This window comes from Oncorhynchus tshawytscha, linkage group LG30 (assembly GCF_018296145.1).
Source record: "Oncorhynchus tshawytscha isolate Ot180627B linkage group LG30, Otsh_v2.0, whole genome shotgun sequence".
Classification (NCBI taxonomy): Eukaryota; Metazoa; Chordata; class Actinopteri; order Salmoniformes; family Salmonidae; genus Oncorhynchus; species Oncorhynchus tshawytscha.
The window spans coordinates 4,056,096-4,068,699 of NC_056458.1; the positions used below are offsets into that span (position 1 = coordinate 4,056,096).

At 41.6% G+C, this 12,604-nt stretch overlaps 1 protein-coding gene across 1 annotated transcript; it reads left to right on the forward strand.

Moving 5' to 3' along the window:
* Positions 1–630: 630 nt before the first annotated feature.
* On the forward strand, positions 631–11,708 carry dpagt1 (dolichyl-phosphate (UDP-N-acetylglucosamine) N-acetylglucosaminephosphotransferase 1 (GlcNAc-1-P transferase)). The gene is made up of 9 exons (XM_024394817.2): positions 631–1,520; positions 1,648–1,768; positions 4,554–4,767; positions 5,120–5,266; positions 5,432–5,516; positions 8,121–8,309; positions 8,501–8,588; positions 8,778–8,933; positions 10,941–11,708. Exons 1-9 carry the CDS (start codon positions 1,366–1,368, stop codon positions 11,004–11,006), a joined length of 1,221 nt encoding a protein of 406 aa, XP_024250585.1. The 5' UTR covers positions 631–1,365; the 3' UTR covers positions 11,007–11,708.
* The last annotated feature ends 896 nt before the right edge of the window (positions 11,709–12,604 follow it).

A 12,604-nucleotide genomic window follows, 5' to 3' on the forward strand; every position in this document is an offset into this window, starting at 1 on the left:
ACTGCCTGGAAAGGTCTCCCACTCAGTACGAGATGGGGAGGGGGCTGGGGTAGGTTGACCTCAGGTCTCCCCACTGGAAGCCCGAGGTAGGGGGAGCGCTAACAAAGGTGCGCTAACAAATAGCGCACCTCTGACTTTGTACAGTACTGATGCAATTAGTAATTCAATTAGTTGTGCAATTTAGTTTGTGTGTTTCTTGTTTGAAGTGCAATAGTGTAATAATCAGGTTATCTTCTTTATGTGTGTTATTCTATCTGCGTGATATAGGATTTGTGCAATTTAGTTTTCGCCCAGGGAGCCATACAAGCTAGAACCGCCACTGAGTAAGTGTCATTGTATACAATGACATCGGATTTACGATACATTCAGAAACGAAGAAGAAGAGTTACAGCAAACTTCCGTGTTACCCTGTAATGCGTCCGTCTGAAACTGATTAAAACCCATTTTTAAAACCCATTTTTGATCTAAATGAAGAGGTCTATTTTGATAGATAGTGAAACCAATTACGTGAGAAATAATTGTGAAGAGAGTTGTTGTCACATTAATAATAACCTTACCAGGGTTCACATAACCGGAAGTAGACGTGGACCTTCGGTTGTCCCCATAGAGAATGATAAAGGCTTCTAGTAGCTAAAAGGTTATTCCCACCATTTTAATGTAGTCAACTGGGTGGTATTTCCAACTTCATTGGCTGGACCTTCCTGATGACCATGTTGAGGTCACGTCCAACCGGGTCATCAGGAGGGATCAGCCAAATGTGAAGAAAAACATTGACTACTTCAAAATAGAGATTGCCTCAATAGCGCTGCTCGTGCACTCACAGACGCCATAATGGATAGTACATAGCGATGCACTCTCTAGCATTCTCTATGGTTGTCCCACCGTTCGACTAGGAACTACTGAGCTAAACCTAGGAAAGAACAAGAACTGAGAATATAGGGATTGTCGTTTTAGCAAGCTGTATTTTTCGGATAATATGCATGTCATTTCGCGATTTCTATTATTTGAAAAATGATTGAACACATGCTTCGGTAGAGGATTCTGCGAATGCTGATGATGCAAAGAGAGAGTCTGTACCAGCTAGCTACCTGTCAGATCATTTAGCTTGCTTGTTAACTAGCTTGCCAGATAAACACAACTTTAGTTTCTAGCTACTATTGTTAAATTGTTAAAGCTCATTCGCTCAATATGAAGACACATTATGTGGGGTTGTTGACAGTGTAAGCTAGCTTGCTCAAAGTTTGAGGGTCGGCTTGAGCTAGTTAGTTAACTTGCTATCACATATCTCTAGCTATCTAACACAGGTAGTTAGATAGGTATCAGATATAACCTCATCCAGGCAAGTCTTAAGAATATCCAGAAAACATGTCGCCAATTCCTGTCCTACCCCTTGTTATCAATGGGTGCATGTCTGCACTTGGGTCCTTGGCCACATTAAAGCTAATTCCAGCCTTCAAAGACCACTTCATCTCAGCCAGACTCTATGGGATGGATCTCAACAAAACGAACAAGAAGGAAGTGTACGTTTATCAATATAAATTGTTTACCAATGATCTACTATCCAATAGCCTATGTTAATCTATTTTACATTGGCTCGTTGTTTGTTGTGGTTTTGTCCTGACTTATTTTAATTTCTCCTCTTTGCAGGCCAGAGTCTCAGGGTGTCATCAGTGGGACTGTGTTCCTCATTATCATGTTCTGCTTCATCCCCGTGCCTTTCCTCAGCTGCTTTGTAGAAGAGCAGTGCACTGGCTTCCCACACAATGAGGTGGGTGAGGGAACTGGGGGAGTTAACTATACTGTACCTATTATTCTGTCTGTTATTTGTTTATTTGTATCCCCATTAGCTGTTGCAATAGACGGTTTGGTTGTTTAGCGATGTGATTGAGAAGCTTAATATCAAAGATGTTTAAAGTTATACCACACCCTTACTGTACCCGCGTGACCTGTCACTAATAAAAGTGGTGTGGCGTGACATACTGTCTGTTACTTCACTTGAACCCCACAGAGGTGGAGGAATGACATGAAAGCTTGGCGACCCGTTACTCTACTTAGAGAATCAAGGTTACATCCATAGCCCAACGTTCTCTTTCTTTTTTGTACCGGGTCGCCAAACAACCTATGGGAGATGCTATTCCAAAGAGGGGGATAACTCACCTTTTAACTTAGTCACTGGGATGTCCTTGCATCCACCACAGGATGCAATAGAATATAATTACCCAACAGGGTACCACAGAATTACAACGGTGGTATACAACTGTATAAGCAAGCTGAAAGTTAGAACTTACAAAATGAGGTTCAAGGTTCACATTATGCTCACTTATCTGGGTTGAGAGAGCGTGCCGTGTCCAAAACTACAGACCCCACTGATGGTGATTCTGTAGTACCTCATGAAAGTCATTGGTGTTTCTCAACTTGCAACAGCAAAGATAAGAGTCCAGGGAGGCCCTTCTCAACAGGGCCCATGAAGTGGCCATACCCCTGGTGTGCTTCCGCCCCGTCTGTAGTTGGTCTACCTGCTGGAGCGTAACCAAAGGCACGCTGTCTCAAAGCACATTGGGTGTTCTTCTCATAACACACAAAAAGCTGTTCTGTTTGACGAACAGTTATTTTTGCAGCAAGATAGGCACTCAAATGCCCTAACCGGACAAAGTGTATGCAATTCACGACTCTCCTGTGGAGAGGCGGGTGAAATGTCGCTATGATTAAGGGCTGTTTAGTATGTGATCATGAAAGCACCTTACGTAAGACTGCTTGATTTGGCCGAAGCACTGCCTTAGATCCATCTTCTGCTAATGTGAGGCATGAAGGATGGGTATAAAGCACATGTAATTCTTTAACACGCTTGGCTGAAACAATAGCCAATAGAAAGGCATTCTTGACTGAGAGCTCACATAGCTCTAGTGAAAACCGTGGCTCAAATGATGATCTCAGAAGTGATCGTAGGACAACATCTAGCTCCCAAATTAAATGTTATTGGTCACGTACACATATTTTGCAGAAGTTGTCCCAGGTGCAGCGAAATGCTTATGTTTCTAGCTCCAACGGTGCAGTAATACCTAACAATACATAAAAATAAAGGAATTAGAATTATCAGAACGAGCAATAACAGTCCAGAATATAAATGTGTATGATGGTGTGTATAGACATGGACAGTATATAAATAGAAAAGGTGTTAGTTATAGGATGAGACTTGACTAGAATAGAGAATATAGTGCACTTGGAAAGTATTCAGACCCATTCACTTTTTAAAAATTTTGTTACGTTACAGCCTTATTCTAAAATAGATTAAATATTTTTTCCCCCCATCAATCTACACACAATACCCCATAATGACTGGGGCAGGTAGCGTTCTCCTGGCATCCGCCAAACCCAGATTCGTCCATCGGACTGCCAGATGGTGAAGCGTGATCCGTCACTCCAAAAATGCATTTCCACTGCTCCTGAATCCAATGGCTCAGTAGTGAGTGTTGCAACCGAGGACAGGTGCTTTTTACGCGCTTCAGCACTCTGCAGTCCCATTCTGTGAGCTTGTGTAGCCTACCACTTAGCGGCTGAGCCGTTGTTGCTCCTAGACGTATCCACTTCACAATAACAGCACCTACAGTTGACCAGGACAACCCTAACAGGGCAGAAATTTGACGAACTGTCTTATTGAAAAGGCGGCATCCTATGACCGTGCCATGTTGAAAGTCACTCTTCAGTAAGGCCATTCTACTGCAAGTGTTTGTCTATGGAGATCGCATGGCTGTGTGCTCGATTTGATACACCTTTCAGCAACGGGTGTGGCTGAAATAGTTGAATCCACTAATTTGAAGGTGTGTCCACATACATTTGTATATATAGTATAAACATGAGTGAAAAAAATACAGTATGTCACGTCACACTGCCTTTTATAGTGACAGGTCATGTGGGTACAGTAAGGTTGTGGTGTGACTTTAAACATCTTTGATATTAAGTAATTTGGCAACCCATTACGAAAACGAAAGAGAACTGATGAGTGCGCCATGGTGCAAAACAGAGGGGGTTGGCATAGATCGTTGACAACATGTAAACTATTTAATCTCCAATAATAAATAAATGTGCACAATGAACACTTGTTTTCACTCATACATCAGTACAGTTGTTGTTTAGCTAGCTAGCTAATTTTTGCCATATTAGCATAGACATCAGTCAAAACACCTTAAAACAAGAGATGGTATCAAGAACAAGATAAAACTAGCTAAAACAAGCCCCCTACGGTACCCACATGGCAGCTTATTGTCATTGTTGCTAGCTATCTGACCATCCAGAATCACAACAACACATGGACTTCTGCCCCATTTGAAGCGTGCTAATTGTTTTTAGTGGCGTTGTCAGCTAACCCATCTATAGCAACAGGTACTCTTCTTGCGAACCACACAAAACACGATACACAAAAATCAGAGACTGCAAGACAAAAAATACCAGACAAAGTATCTCTGGCCTGTTTCAGGATTTGTAGCACACAACATTCGTAATGTGACAGGCTGACATTGCTCAACATTTCTGCCTGCTTGTCCTGTCCTGACCAGTTTGTCCAGCTAATTGGCGCTCTACTCGCCATCTGCTGTATGATCTTCCTGGGTTTCGCTGATGACGTGTTGAACCTGCGCTGGAGACACAAGCTCCTGCTGCCCACCATAGCCTCCCTGCCGCTGCTCATGGTCTACTTCACCAACTTTGGCAACACTGTCATTGTGGTGCCCAAGCCCTTCAGGCTCTTACTGGGGATGCACTTGGATCTGGGTGAGTGAATGTCACAATAAAAATGACAGACAGGCAAACACAACGTCATCTGTATCACATATTTCATTTGGGCACAATGCAAATTTCTCTTGAAGTTTCACTTAGTTTGCACACAGCCACAGGAGAGCTGGATTATAAATATCCATAGTGTTTCTTCAGGCAAAGCTGGTTGAAATTATATAAATTCCAACTACTTTACAAACAGTATATCTGTTTGTTATCTGGTTGTAATGACGTCATTTCAATCAGTTTTACCCGCTGGCAGTGTTGTATCAGTTTCACTAACATTGTAAGTCATCCTCCATGCTTTGTTGTACATCTTATGCTGATTGATGTTCTCTCTTCTCTGTAGGTATTCTCTACTATGTCTACATGGGCATGCTGGCAGTTTTCTGTACTAATGCCATCAACATCCTGGCAGGCATCAACGGCATCGAGTCAGGACAGGCACTCTTCATCTCTGGCTCCATCATCATCTTCAACCTGCTTGAGCTTGGTGGTAAGTGGCGGTTTTCTATCTTTCATCAACATCCCCTGTTCTCAGTGCTTCAATTATGTGTCTACACATCCTACCAAATGTTTTTTTTTTTAATCAAGGAACCTTTCCTGGTCTAATATATAGAAATGTGGATGTAATTGTGCACACTCTTTTTGACTTTTGCAGGAGACTACAGAGACGACCACATTTTCTCCCTTTACTTCATGCTCCCGTTCTTCTTCACAACTTTAGCACTTTTCTACCACAACTGGTGAGTTGGAGACGCTGGCCGTGTCTGAAATCTGTCTTGTCGACTACTTACTAAAACGACATACTCTGTACTAATTGTACTACATACTATTTACAACGCACTGTTTAGTAAAAATGAATGCAGTAAGAAACAAATATCAAAATACACTCTTTGATGTATTCCACATTTTATTGTGTTACAGCCTGAATGCAAATTGATTAAATACATACAAAAAATCTTACCCATCTACACACAATACCCCATAATGACAAATTGAAAAGATGTTTTAAGAAATGTTAGCAAATTTATTGGAAATTAAATGCAGATATCTCATTTACATAAGTATTCACACCCCTGAGTCAATGCATGTTAGAATCACCTTTGGCAGCAATTACAGTCGTGAGCCTTTCTGGGTAAGTCTCTAAGAGCTTTGCACACCTGGATCGTACAATATTTCACATTATTCTTTTTAAAATTCTTTAAGCTGCAAGTTGGCTTTTGATCATTGCTAGACAGCTTTTTTAAAGTTTTGCCATAGATTTTCAAGCCGATTTAAGTCAAAACTAACTAGGCCACTCAGGAACATTCAATGTCATCTTTGTAAGAAACTCCAGCTGTATATCTGGCCTCATGTTTTAAGTTATTGCCCTGCTGAAAGGTGAATTTGTCTCCCAGTGTCTGTTGGAAAGCAGACAACCAGGTTTTCCTCTGGGATTTTGCCTCTGCTTATCTCTCTTCCCTTTCTTTTTATCCTAAAATACTCCCTAGTCCTTGCCGATGTCAAGCATACCCATAATGTCACGCCCTGACCATAGAGAGCCCTCAGGTTCTCTATGGTGTTCTAGGTCAGGGTGTGACTAGGGGGGTGTTATAGTTTTCATATTTCTATGTTTGTTTTATTGTATTGTTCCCAATTAGAGGCAGCTGATTGTCGTTGTCTCAAATTAGGGATCATACTTAAGTTCTCCATTGTTCCCACCTGGGTTGTGGGATATTGTTTGTGTATGTGCTTGTTGCACCACGTAAGTCACGTTTTTTTATTTTTTTTTATTGTTTTATTGGAAGTTTCACTGTGAAATAAGATGTGGAACTCAAATCATGCTGCGCCTTGGTCCGTCCATTCTAACAACCGTGACGCATAACATGATTTCATCATGCTCAATATCTGCTTATTTTATTTTTACCCATCTACCAATAGGTGGCCTTTGCGAAGCATTGGAAAACGTCTCTGGTCTTTGTGGTTGAATCTGTGTTTGAAATTCACTGCTCGATTGAGGGACCTTACAATTAGCTGTATGTCTGGGGTACGGGGATGAGTCATTTGAAAATCATGTTAACCTCTAAAAGTCTAAGCCGTTGGGGAGGGGGGGGGTCCTATTAAGCTAACATATGGAATTGTTTTAAGATGGTCATACCATGGCTCATTTAGCTATTTGATTTAGAATTGTAGGACCCCTTTAAGTATCAAAACAAATATTTTAAGAATATGTTTTGATAAAATATTGAATTTGGCTTTTACTACTATAGCCCATAGAAACATATTGAATAACACATTCATAAATGGCAAAAAAGAAAGTCACAAAATAAGTAATTAGGTTTTGAAGTGTCTGTCCTGTATTTCGGAGATATAAGAAAGCTCAGGAAATATATATATTTTTTTTAACGCATATTTAACCCCTTATTTTTTGGGGCACAAAACTACCTTCATATTTCCATTCATGTGTATTAGTTACCTTCAGATGAGTCCACTGAGACTTGTTGGGGTAGTAGCGCAAAACGGAGAACACCATGGTGTTCATGAGTCTCCTCTTTTTGTAGGCCAAACCGTTCGGACGCTATAGACGTTCCCGTGAGAAGAACGATTTTCGGTATCTCTAATGGTCTGACAAACACAGCTGTACCTTGGCCCCTTTCCACTGCAGATGCGGAAGGCCTACATAGGCAGATGTGGTGGATTGAGACACAGCCCATGCAAAAAAAACATATCTCTAGCTTAAACTGACAGATTTTGATGGGGATTTCTTTATTATGTTAATTAGATTGACACACATTGCCTATTTATTGACCCTATTTATTCACTCAAGACATTTCAGCTTTTCATTTTTTATTAATTTGTAAACATTTCTAAAAACAGTTCCACTTTGACATTATGGGGTATTGTGTGTAGTAGGCCAGTGACACAAAATCTCAATTTAATCCATTTTCCATTCAGGCTGTAACACAGCAAAATGTGGAAAAAGTCTAGGGGTGTGAATACTTTCTGAAGGCACTGTACTAGGCTCACCCATCCTAAGAGTGTGTCATCTAATGCGCATTACCGCCATTTGTTCATTTGGGTACAGTGCGTCTCTTATCTCATTATCAGCTGATGTCAAAAGACAATTCTCTTCCTCAAAAGTGTGCAGTTAATTCTGCTAAATGAAAAACCGAAATTAGTTTAACAGCCTGGCATTTAAGCAAACTCTATTTTTTTTAAACTATAAAACATTATTTTTTGCATACCTAAAATGCCTACTATTTACAATGGTAGGTATTCAAGACACGGCTATTGTTTATGGTGTTGCTGTTATAAAGCATGTTGTAAATTATTGCCAACATACACTACATGTGTTGCCTTTACTACAGGTACCCTTCATCTGTGTTTGTGGGAGACACCTTTTGCTACTTTGCGGGGATGACCTTTGCAGTGGTAGGAATCCTGGGGCACTTCAGCAAAACCATGCTGCTCTTCTTCATTCCTCAAGTGGTCAACTTTGTCTACTCACTACCCCAGCTATTCCATGTAGTACCCTGTCCCAGGCACCGCCTCCCCAGGTAACACTACAGCTCTTTCTCCCGTACTCCTATGATAGCATTATACATATATACATATATTATATTATACATATCGTATAGTACTTTTGATACAATTCCATGATCTTTTCTTTTCAGATAATCCCTTGTTTATAAATGTGATCCTCATTGTGTGTTTTTTTTTTCCTCCTAAATTTGCCTGATGCATGAAGACTGAACCCAGACACAGGAAAACTAGGAATGAGTTGGTCTAAATTCAAAAGGAGGGACCTCTCCAAATTGGGAAAACTTATTTTACAGGTAATCAATATGTACACATGTTGGGGTATGAATTTGACATTTACTTGGTTGTCCAAAAGAGTGGAATCAGTGCAAATGTTTGACTTGGGTCAGGTAGATTGATATGAATGAAAGAAAGCTTTGACTTGAGTGGATAATGAATGACAGTGTGTTTATCATTTGTGCTGTTGTGTATTTTTCACCCATCAGGTGGCAGAGATGCTGCGGGTGCTGGAAGTGAAGCGTGGACAGGAGGGCGATGATGAGTTTGTGGAGTGCAACAACATGACCTTAATAAACCTGGTGCTGAAGATACTGGGACCCACACACGAGAGAGATCTCACCACCATCATGCTACTCATACAGGTATCGACAACGGGTCTAATTTCTGAGTCAAATCAAATTGTATTAGTCACATGCGCCGAATACAGGTGTAGACTTTACAGTGAAATGCTTACTTAACTAGCCCCTAACCAACAATGCAGTTAAAAAAAAAATAAGAATAAGAAATAAAAGTAACAAGTAATTAAAGAGTAGCTGTGAAATAACAATAGTGAGACTGTATACAGGGGGGTACCGGTACAGAGTGGGGGCACCGGTTAGTTGAGGTAATATGTACATGTAGGTAGAGTTATTAGTGACTATGCATAGAGGATAACAACAGAGAGTAGCAGCGGTGTAAAAGGGGGGGGGCAAATAGTCTGGGTAGCCATTTGTTTAGATGTTCAGGATTCTTATGGCTTGGGGGTAGAAGCTGTTTAGAAGCCTATTGTACCTAGCTCCGGTACCACTTGCCGTGCGGTAGCAGAGAGAACAGTCTATCACTAGGGTGGCTGGAGTCTTTGACAATTTTTAGGGCTTTCCTCTGACACCACCTGGTATTGAGGTCCTGGATGACAGGAAGCTTGGCCCCAGTGATGTACTGGGCCGTATGCACTACCCTTTGTAGTGTCTTGTGGTCGGAGGCCGAGTAGTTGCTATAACAGGCAGTGACAATCGGTCAGGATGCTCTCAATGGTGCAGCTGTAAAACCTTTTGAGGATCTGAGGACCCATGACACATCTTTTCAGTCTCCTGAGGGGGAATAGGTTTTGTCGTGCCCTCTTCACGACTGTCTTGGTGTGCTTGGACCATGTTAGTTTGTTGGTGGAACTTGAAGCTCTCAACCTGCTCCACTTCAGCCCCGTCGATGAGAATGGGGGCGTGCTTGGTCCTCTTTTTCCTGTAGTCCACAATCATCTCCTGTGTCTTGATCAGTCATGAGTGAACAGGGAGTACAGGAGGAGACTGAGCATGCAACCCTGAGGGGCCCCTGTGTTGAGGATCCATGTGGCGGATGTGTTGTTACCTACCCTTATCACCTGGGGGCAGCCCGTCAGGAAGTCCAGGATCCAGCTGCAGAGGGAGGTGTTTAATCCTAGGGTCCTTAGCTTATTGATGAGCTTTGAGGGCACAATGGTGTTGAACACTGAGCTGTAGTCAATGAATAAGTTAAGGTACATTTATATATATATATACAAAATGATGTGAACACCCCTTTAAATTAGTGGATTCGGCTGTTTCAGCCACACCCGTTTGCTGACAGGGTGTATAAAATCGAGGACACAGCCATGCAATCTCCAGAGATTGCAGTAAAATGGCCTTACTGAAGAGCTCAGTGACTTTCAATGTTGCACCGTCATAGGATGCCACCTTTCCAACAAGTCAGTTCGTAAAATGTCTGCCCTGCTAGAGCTGCCCCGGTCAATTATAAGTGCTGTTATTGTGAAGTGGAAACGTCTAGGAGCAACAACGGCTCAGCCGGGAAGTGGTCGGCCACACAAGCTCACAGAACGGGACGGGTTCCAAACTGAGTTCACTACCGAGTTCCAAACTGCCCCTGGAAGCAACGTCAGCACAAGAACTGTTCGTTGGGAGCTTCATGAAATGGGTTTCCATGGCCGAGCAGCCGCACACAAGCCTTGGATTACCATGCACAATGCCAATCATCGGCTGGAGTGGTTTAAAGCTCGCCGCCATTGGACTCTGGAGCAGTGGAAACACATTCTCTGGAGTGATGAATCACGCTTCACCATCTGGCAGTCCAAAGGACTAATCTGGGTTTGGCAGATGCCAGGAGCACGCCACCTGCCCCAATGCATAGTGCCAACTGTAAAGTTTGGTGGAGGAGGAATAATGGTCTGGGGCTGTTTTTAAAGGTTCAGGCTAGGCCCCTTTGTTCCAGAGAAGGGAAATCTTAATGCTACATTATAGACGATTATTTTGGTATGATTACAGTTTGGTAATGTAGTGTATATGAAGCCTCTTTGTGAGCATTTCTAAGATATCTTTGAATAACCTTGAACGCATAATTCATATTTGTCTGTGTCTCAGGTACTGGGGAGTGCGTTGGCTTTCGGGATCCGCTATCACCTGGTTCGCCTCTTCTACGACGTCTAGAGATGCCACAGCTACAGAGAGAAAGCTGAGAGACTACAGGGAGGGATGTCCAACTATGCTGGACCAACCACGTCTGATCCATGATGATGATTTTGACTATTGATTCCTTGATTATTACTTCACCTATCCTTCTCTGCTTTAAAATGGGTCTGTTTATAACAAGACTGACAGGTGAGGATGACCTCAGTTCTTCAATGGAAAAAGAACAGGTGAAAAAGCATGCCACTCAAAGGCATCACAATTGATAGAATTGAGGATCTGCTAAATGTACTATTTCAGGATGAGCAATTAAGCACTAAATTAATGGCAATCATACTGTTGTGAAAAGAAAGGCAAGAGGTCCATGTACAGGTCAAAACCCAGTCTATATTGAGGATGGCTACTCTTTGTGACAGACACATTGCATATGGAGGGATTGGGAGGATATTTTTTTGTTATTCTCTGAGGGGTTTAAAGCGTTTCTTTAGTCCTAGAGGAGTTGAGGGTGGAGGGAACTCCAGAGCAGTAGTGGTGAGATTACAAGGGCTACATGAAGGTATTATCGATTAGGAGGTGAATTTTTATGAACAAGAAGGACATGGAATGTGAACTTTTCTCAATTTATAATGTATTTGTAAGCTTTGCCTTTGTAATGCTAATTTGTTTTGACACTGGACAAATCTGCTGGTTGTAGGAATGTAAATACAAGTGTAAAAAACTTGAGTGACGTTTTACTCTTGCAATGGAATACTCCAACCAGGAAGTGCTTAGAACAAATAATTTCCTTTCTGAAATGGTTATTTAACAATTTTGAGACACTGAAATAATGCTGAATACAGTCACTACTGCTATTTCTAACCAGAAGGTTTGAAACGTTCCTGTTTTTTGAGGACAATATTCTAGGTGTACAGAACCACCTTACAGAACATGGGGCTGACTCAGACAGTACAGTATGAATGAAGACAGTACAGCAGAGAGGAAGAGGTGAAGCTAGAGGTTTTAGTCCGGCCAAAATATGTCCACAAACATGGTTTTTATTGCTAATTTGCTACCTGAGGCTTATAGACGGGTATGCTGACATCACTAAAAAGATGTGCACGATTCAATGGAGTAGAAGTCCGTGGCCTTGTTTGAGTGGTAAGCCTGAAGCAACCGACTGCAGATGAAAGTCAAGGAGTGAAGTCGGTGGAGGTGCATCTACCACAGCCAAAAGTCATACACTGTGGTTTTCCAACAGCAAGGCTCAGTGCAACATGGCAGTGTTGCTATTGTTTATACAAGTCTCCAACCCCCATATCACACAGTCATAAACTGTAAATATACACTGCATTAGGAAAGTGTTCAGGCACCTTGACTTTTTCCACATTTTGTTGTTACGCCTTATTCTAAAATGGATTCAAATGTTTTTTTTCCCCCTCATCAATCTACACACAATACCCCATAATGACAAAGAAAAAATACATTTTTGCACACTTATTTAAAAAAATTAATATATAAATAATCACATTTACATAAGTATTCAGATGTTTTACTCAATACTTTGTTGAGACACCTTTGGCAGTGATTACAGCCTCAAGTCTTCTTGGGTATGACGCTCTAGCTCTGTCAGGTTAGATGGG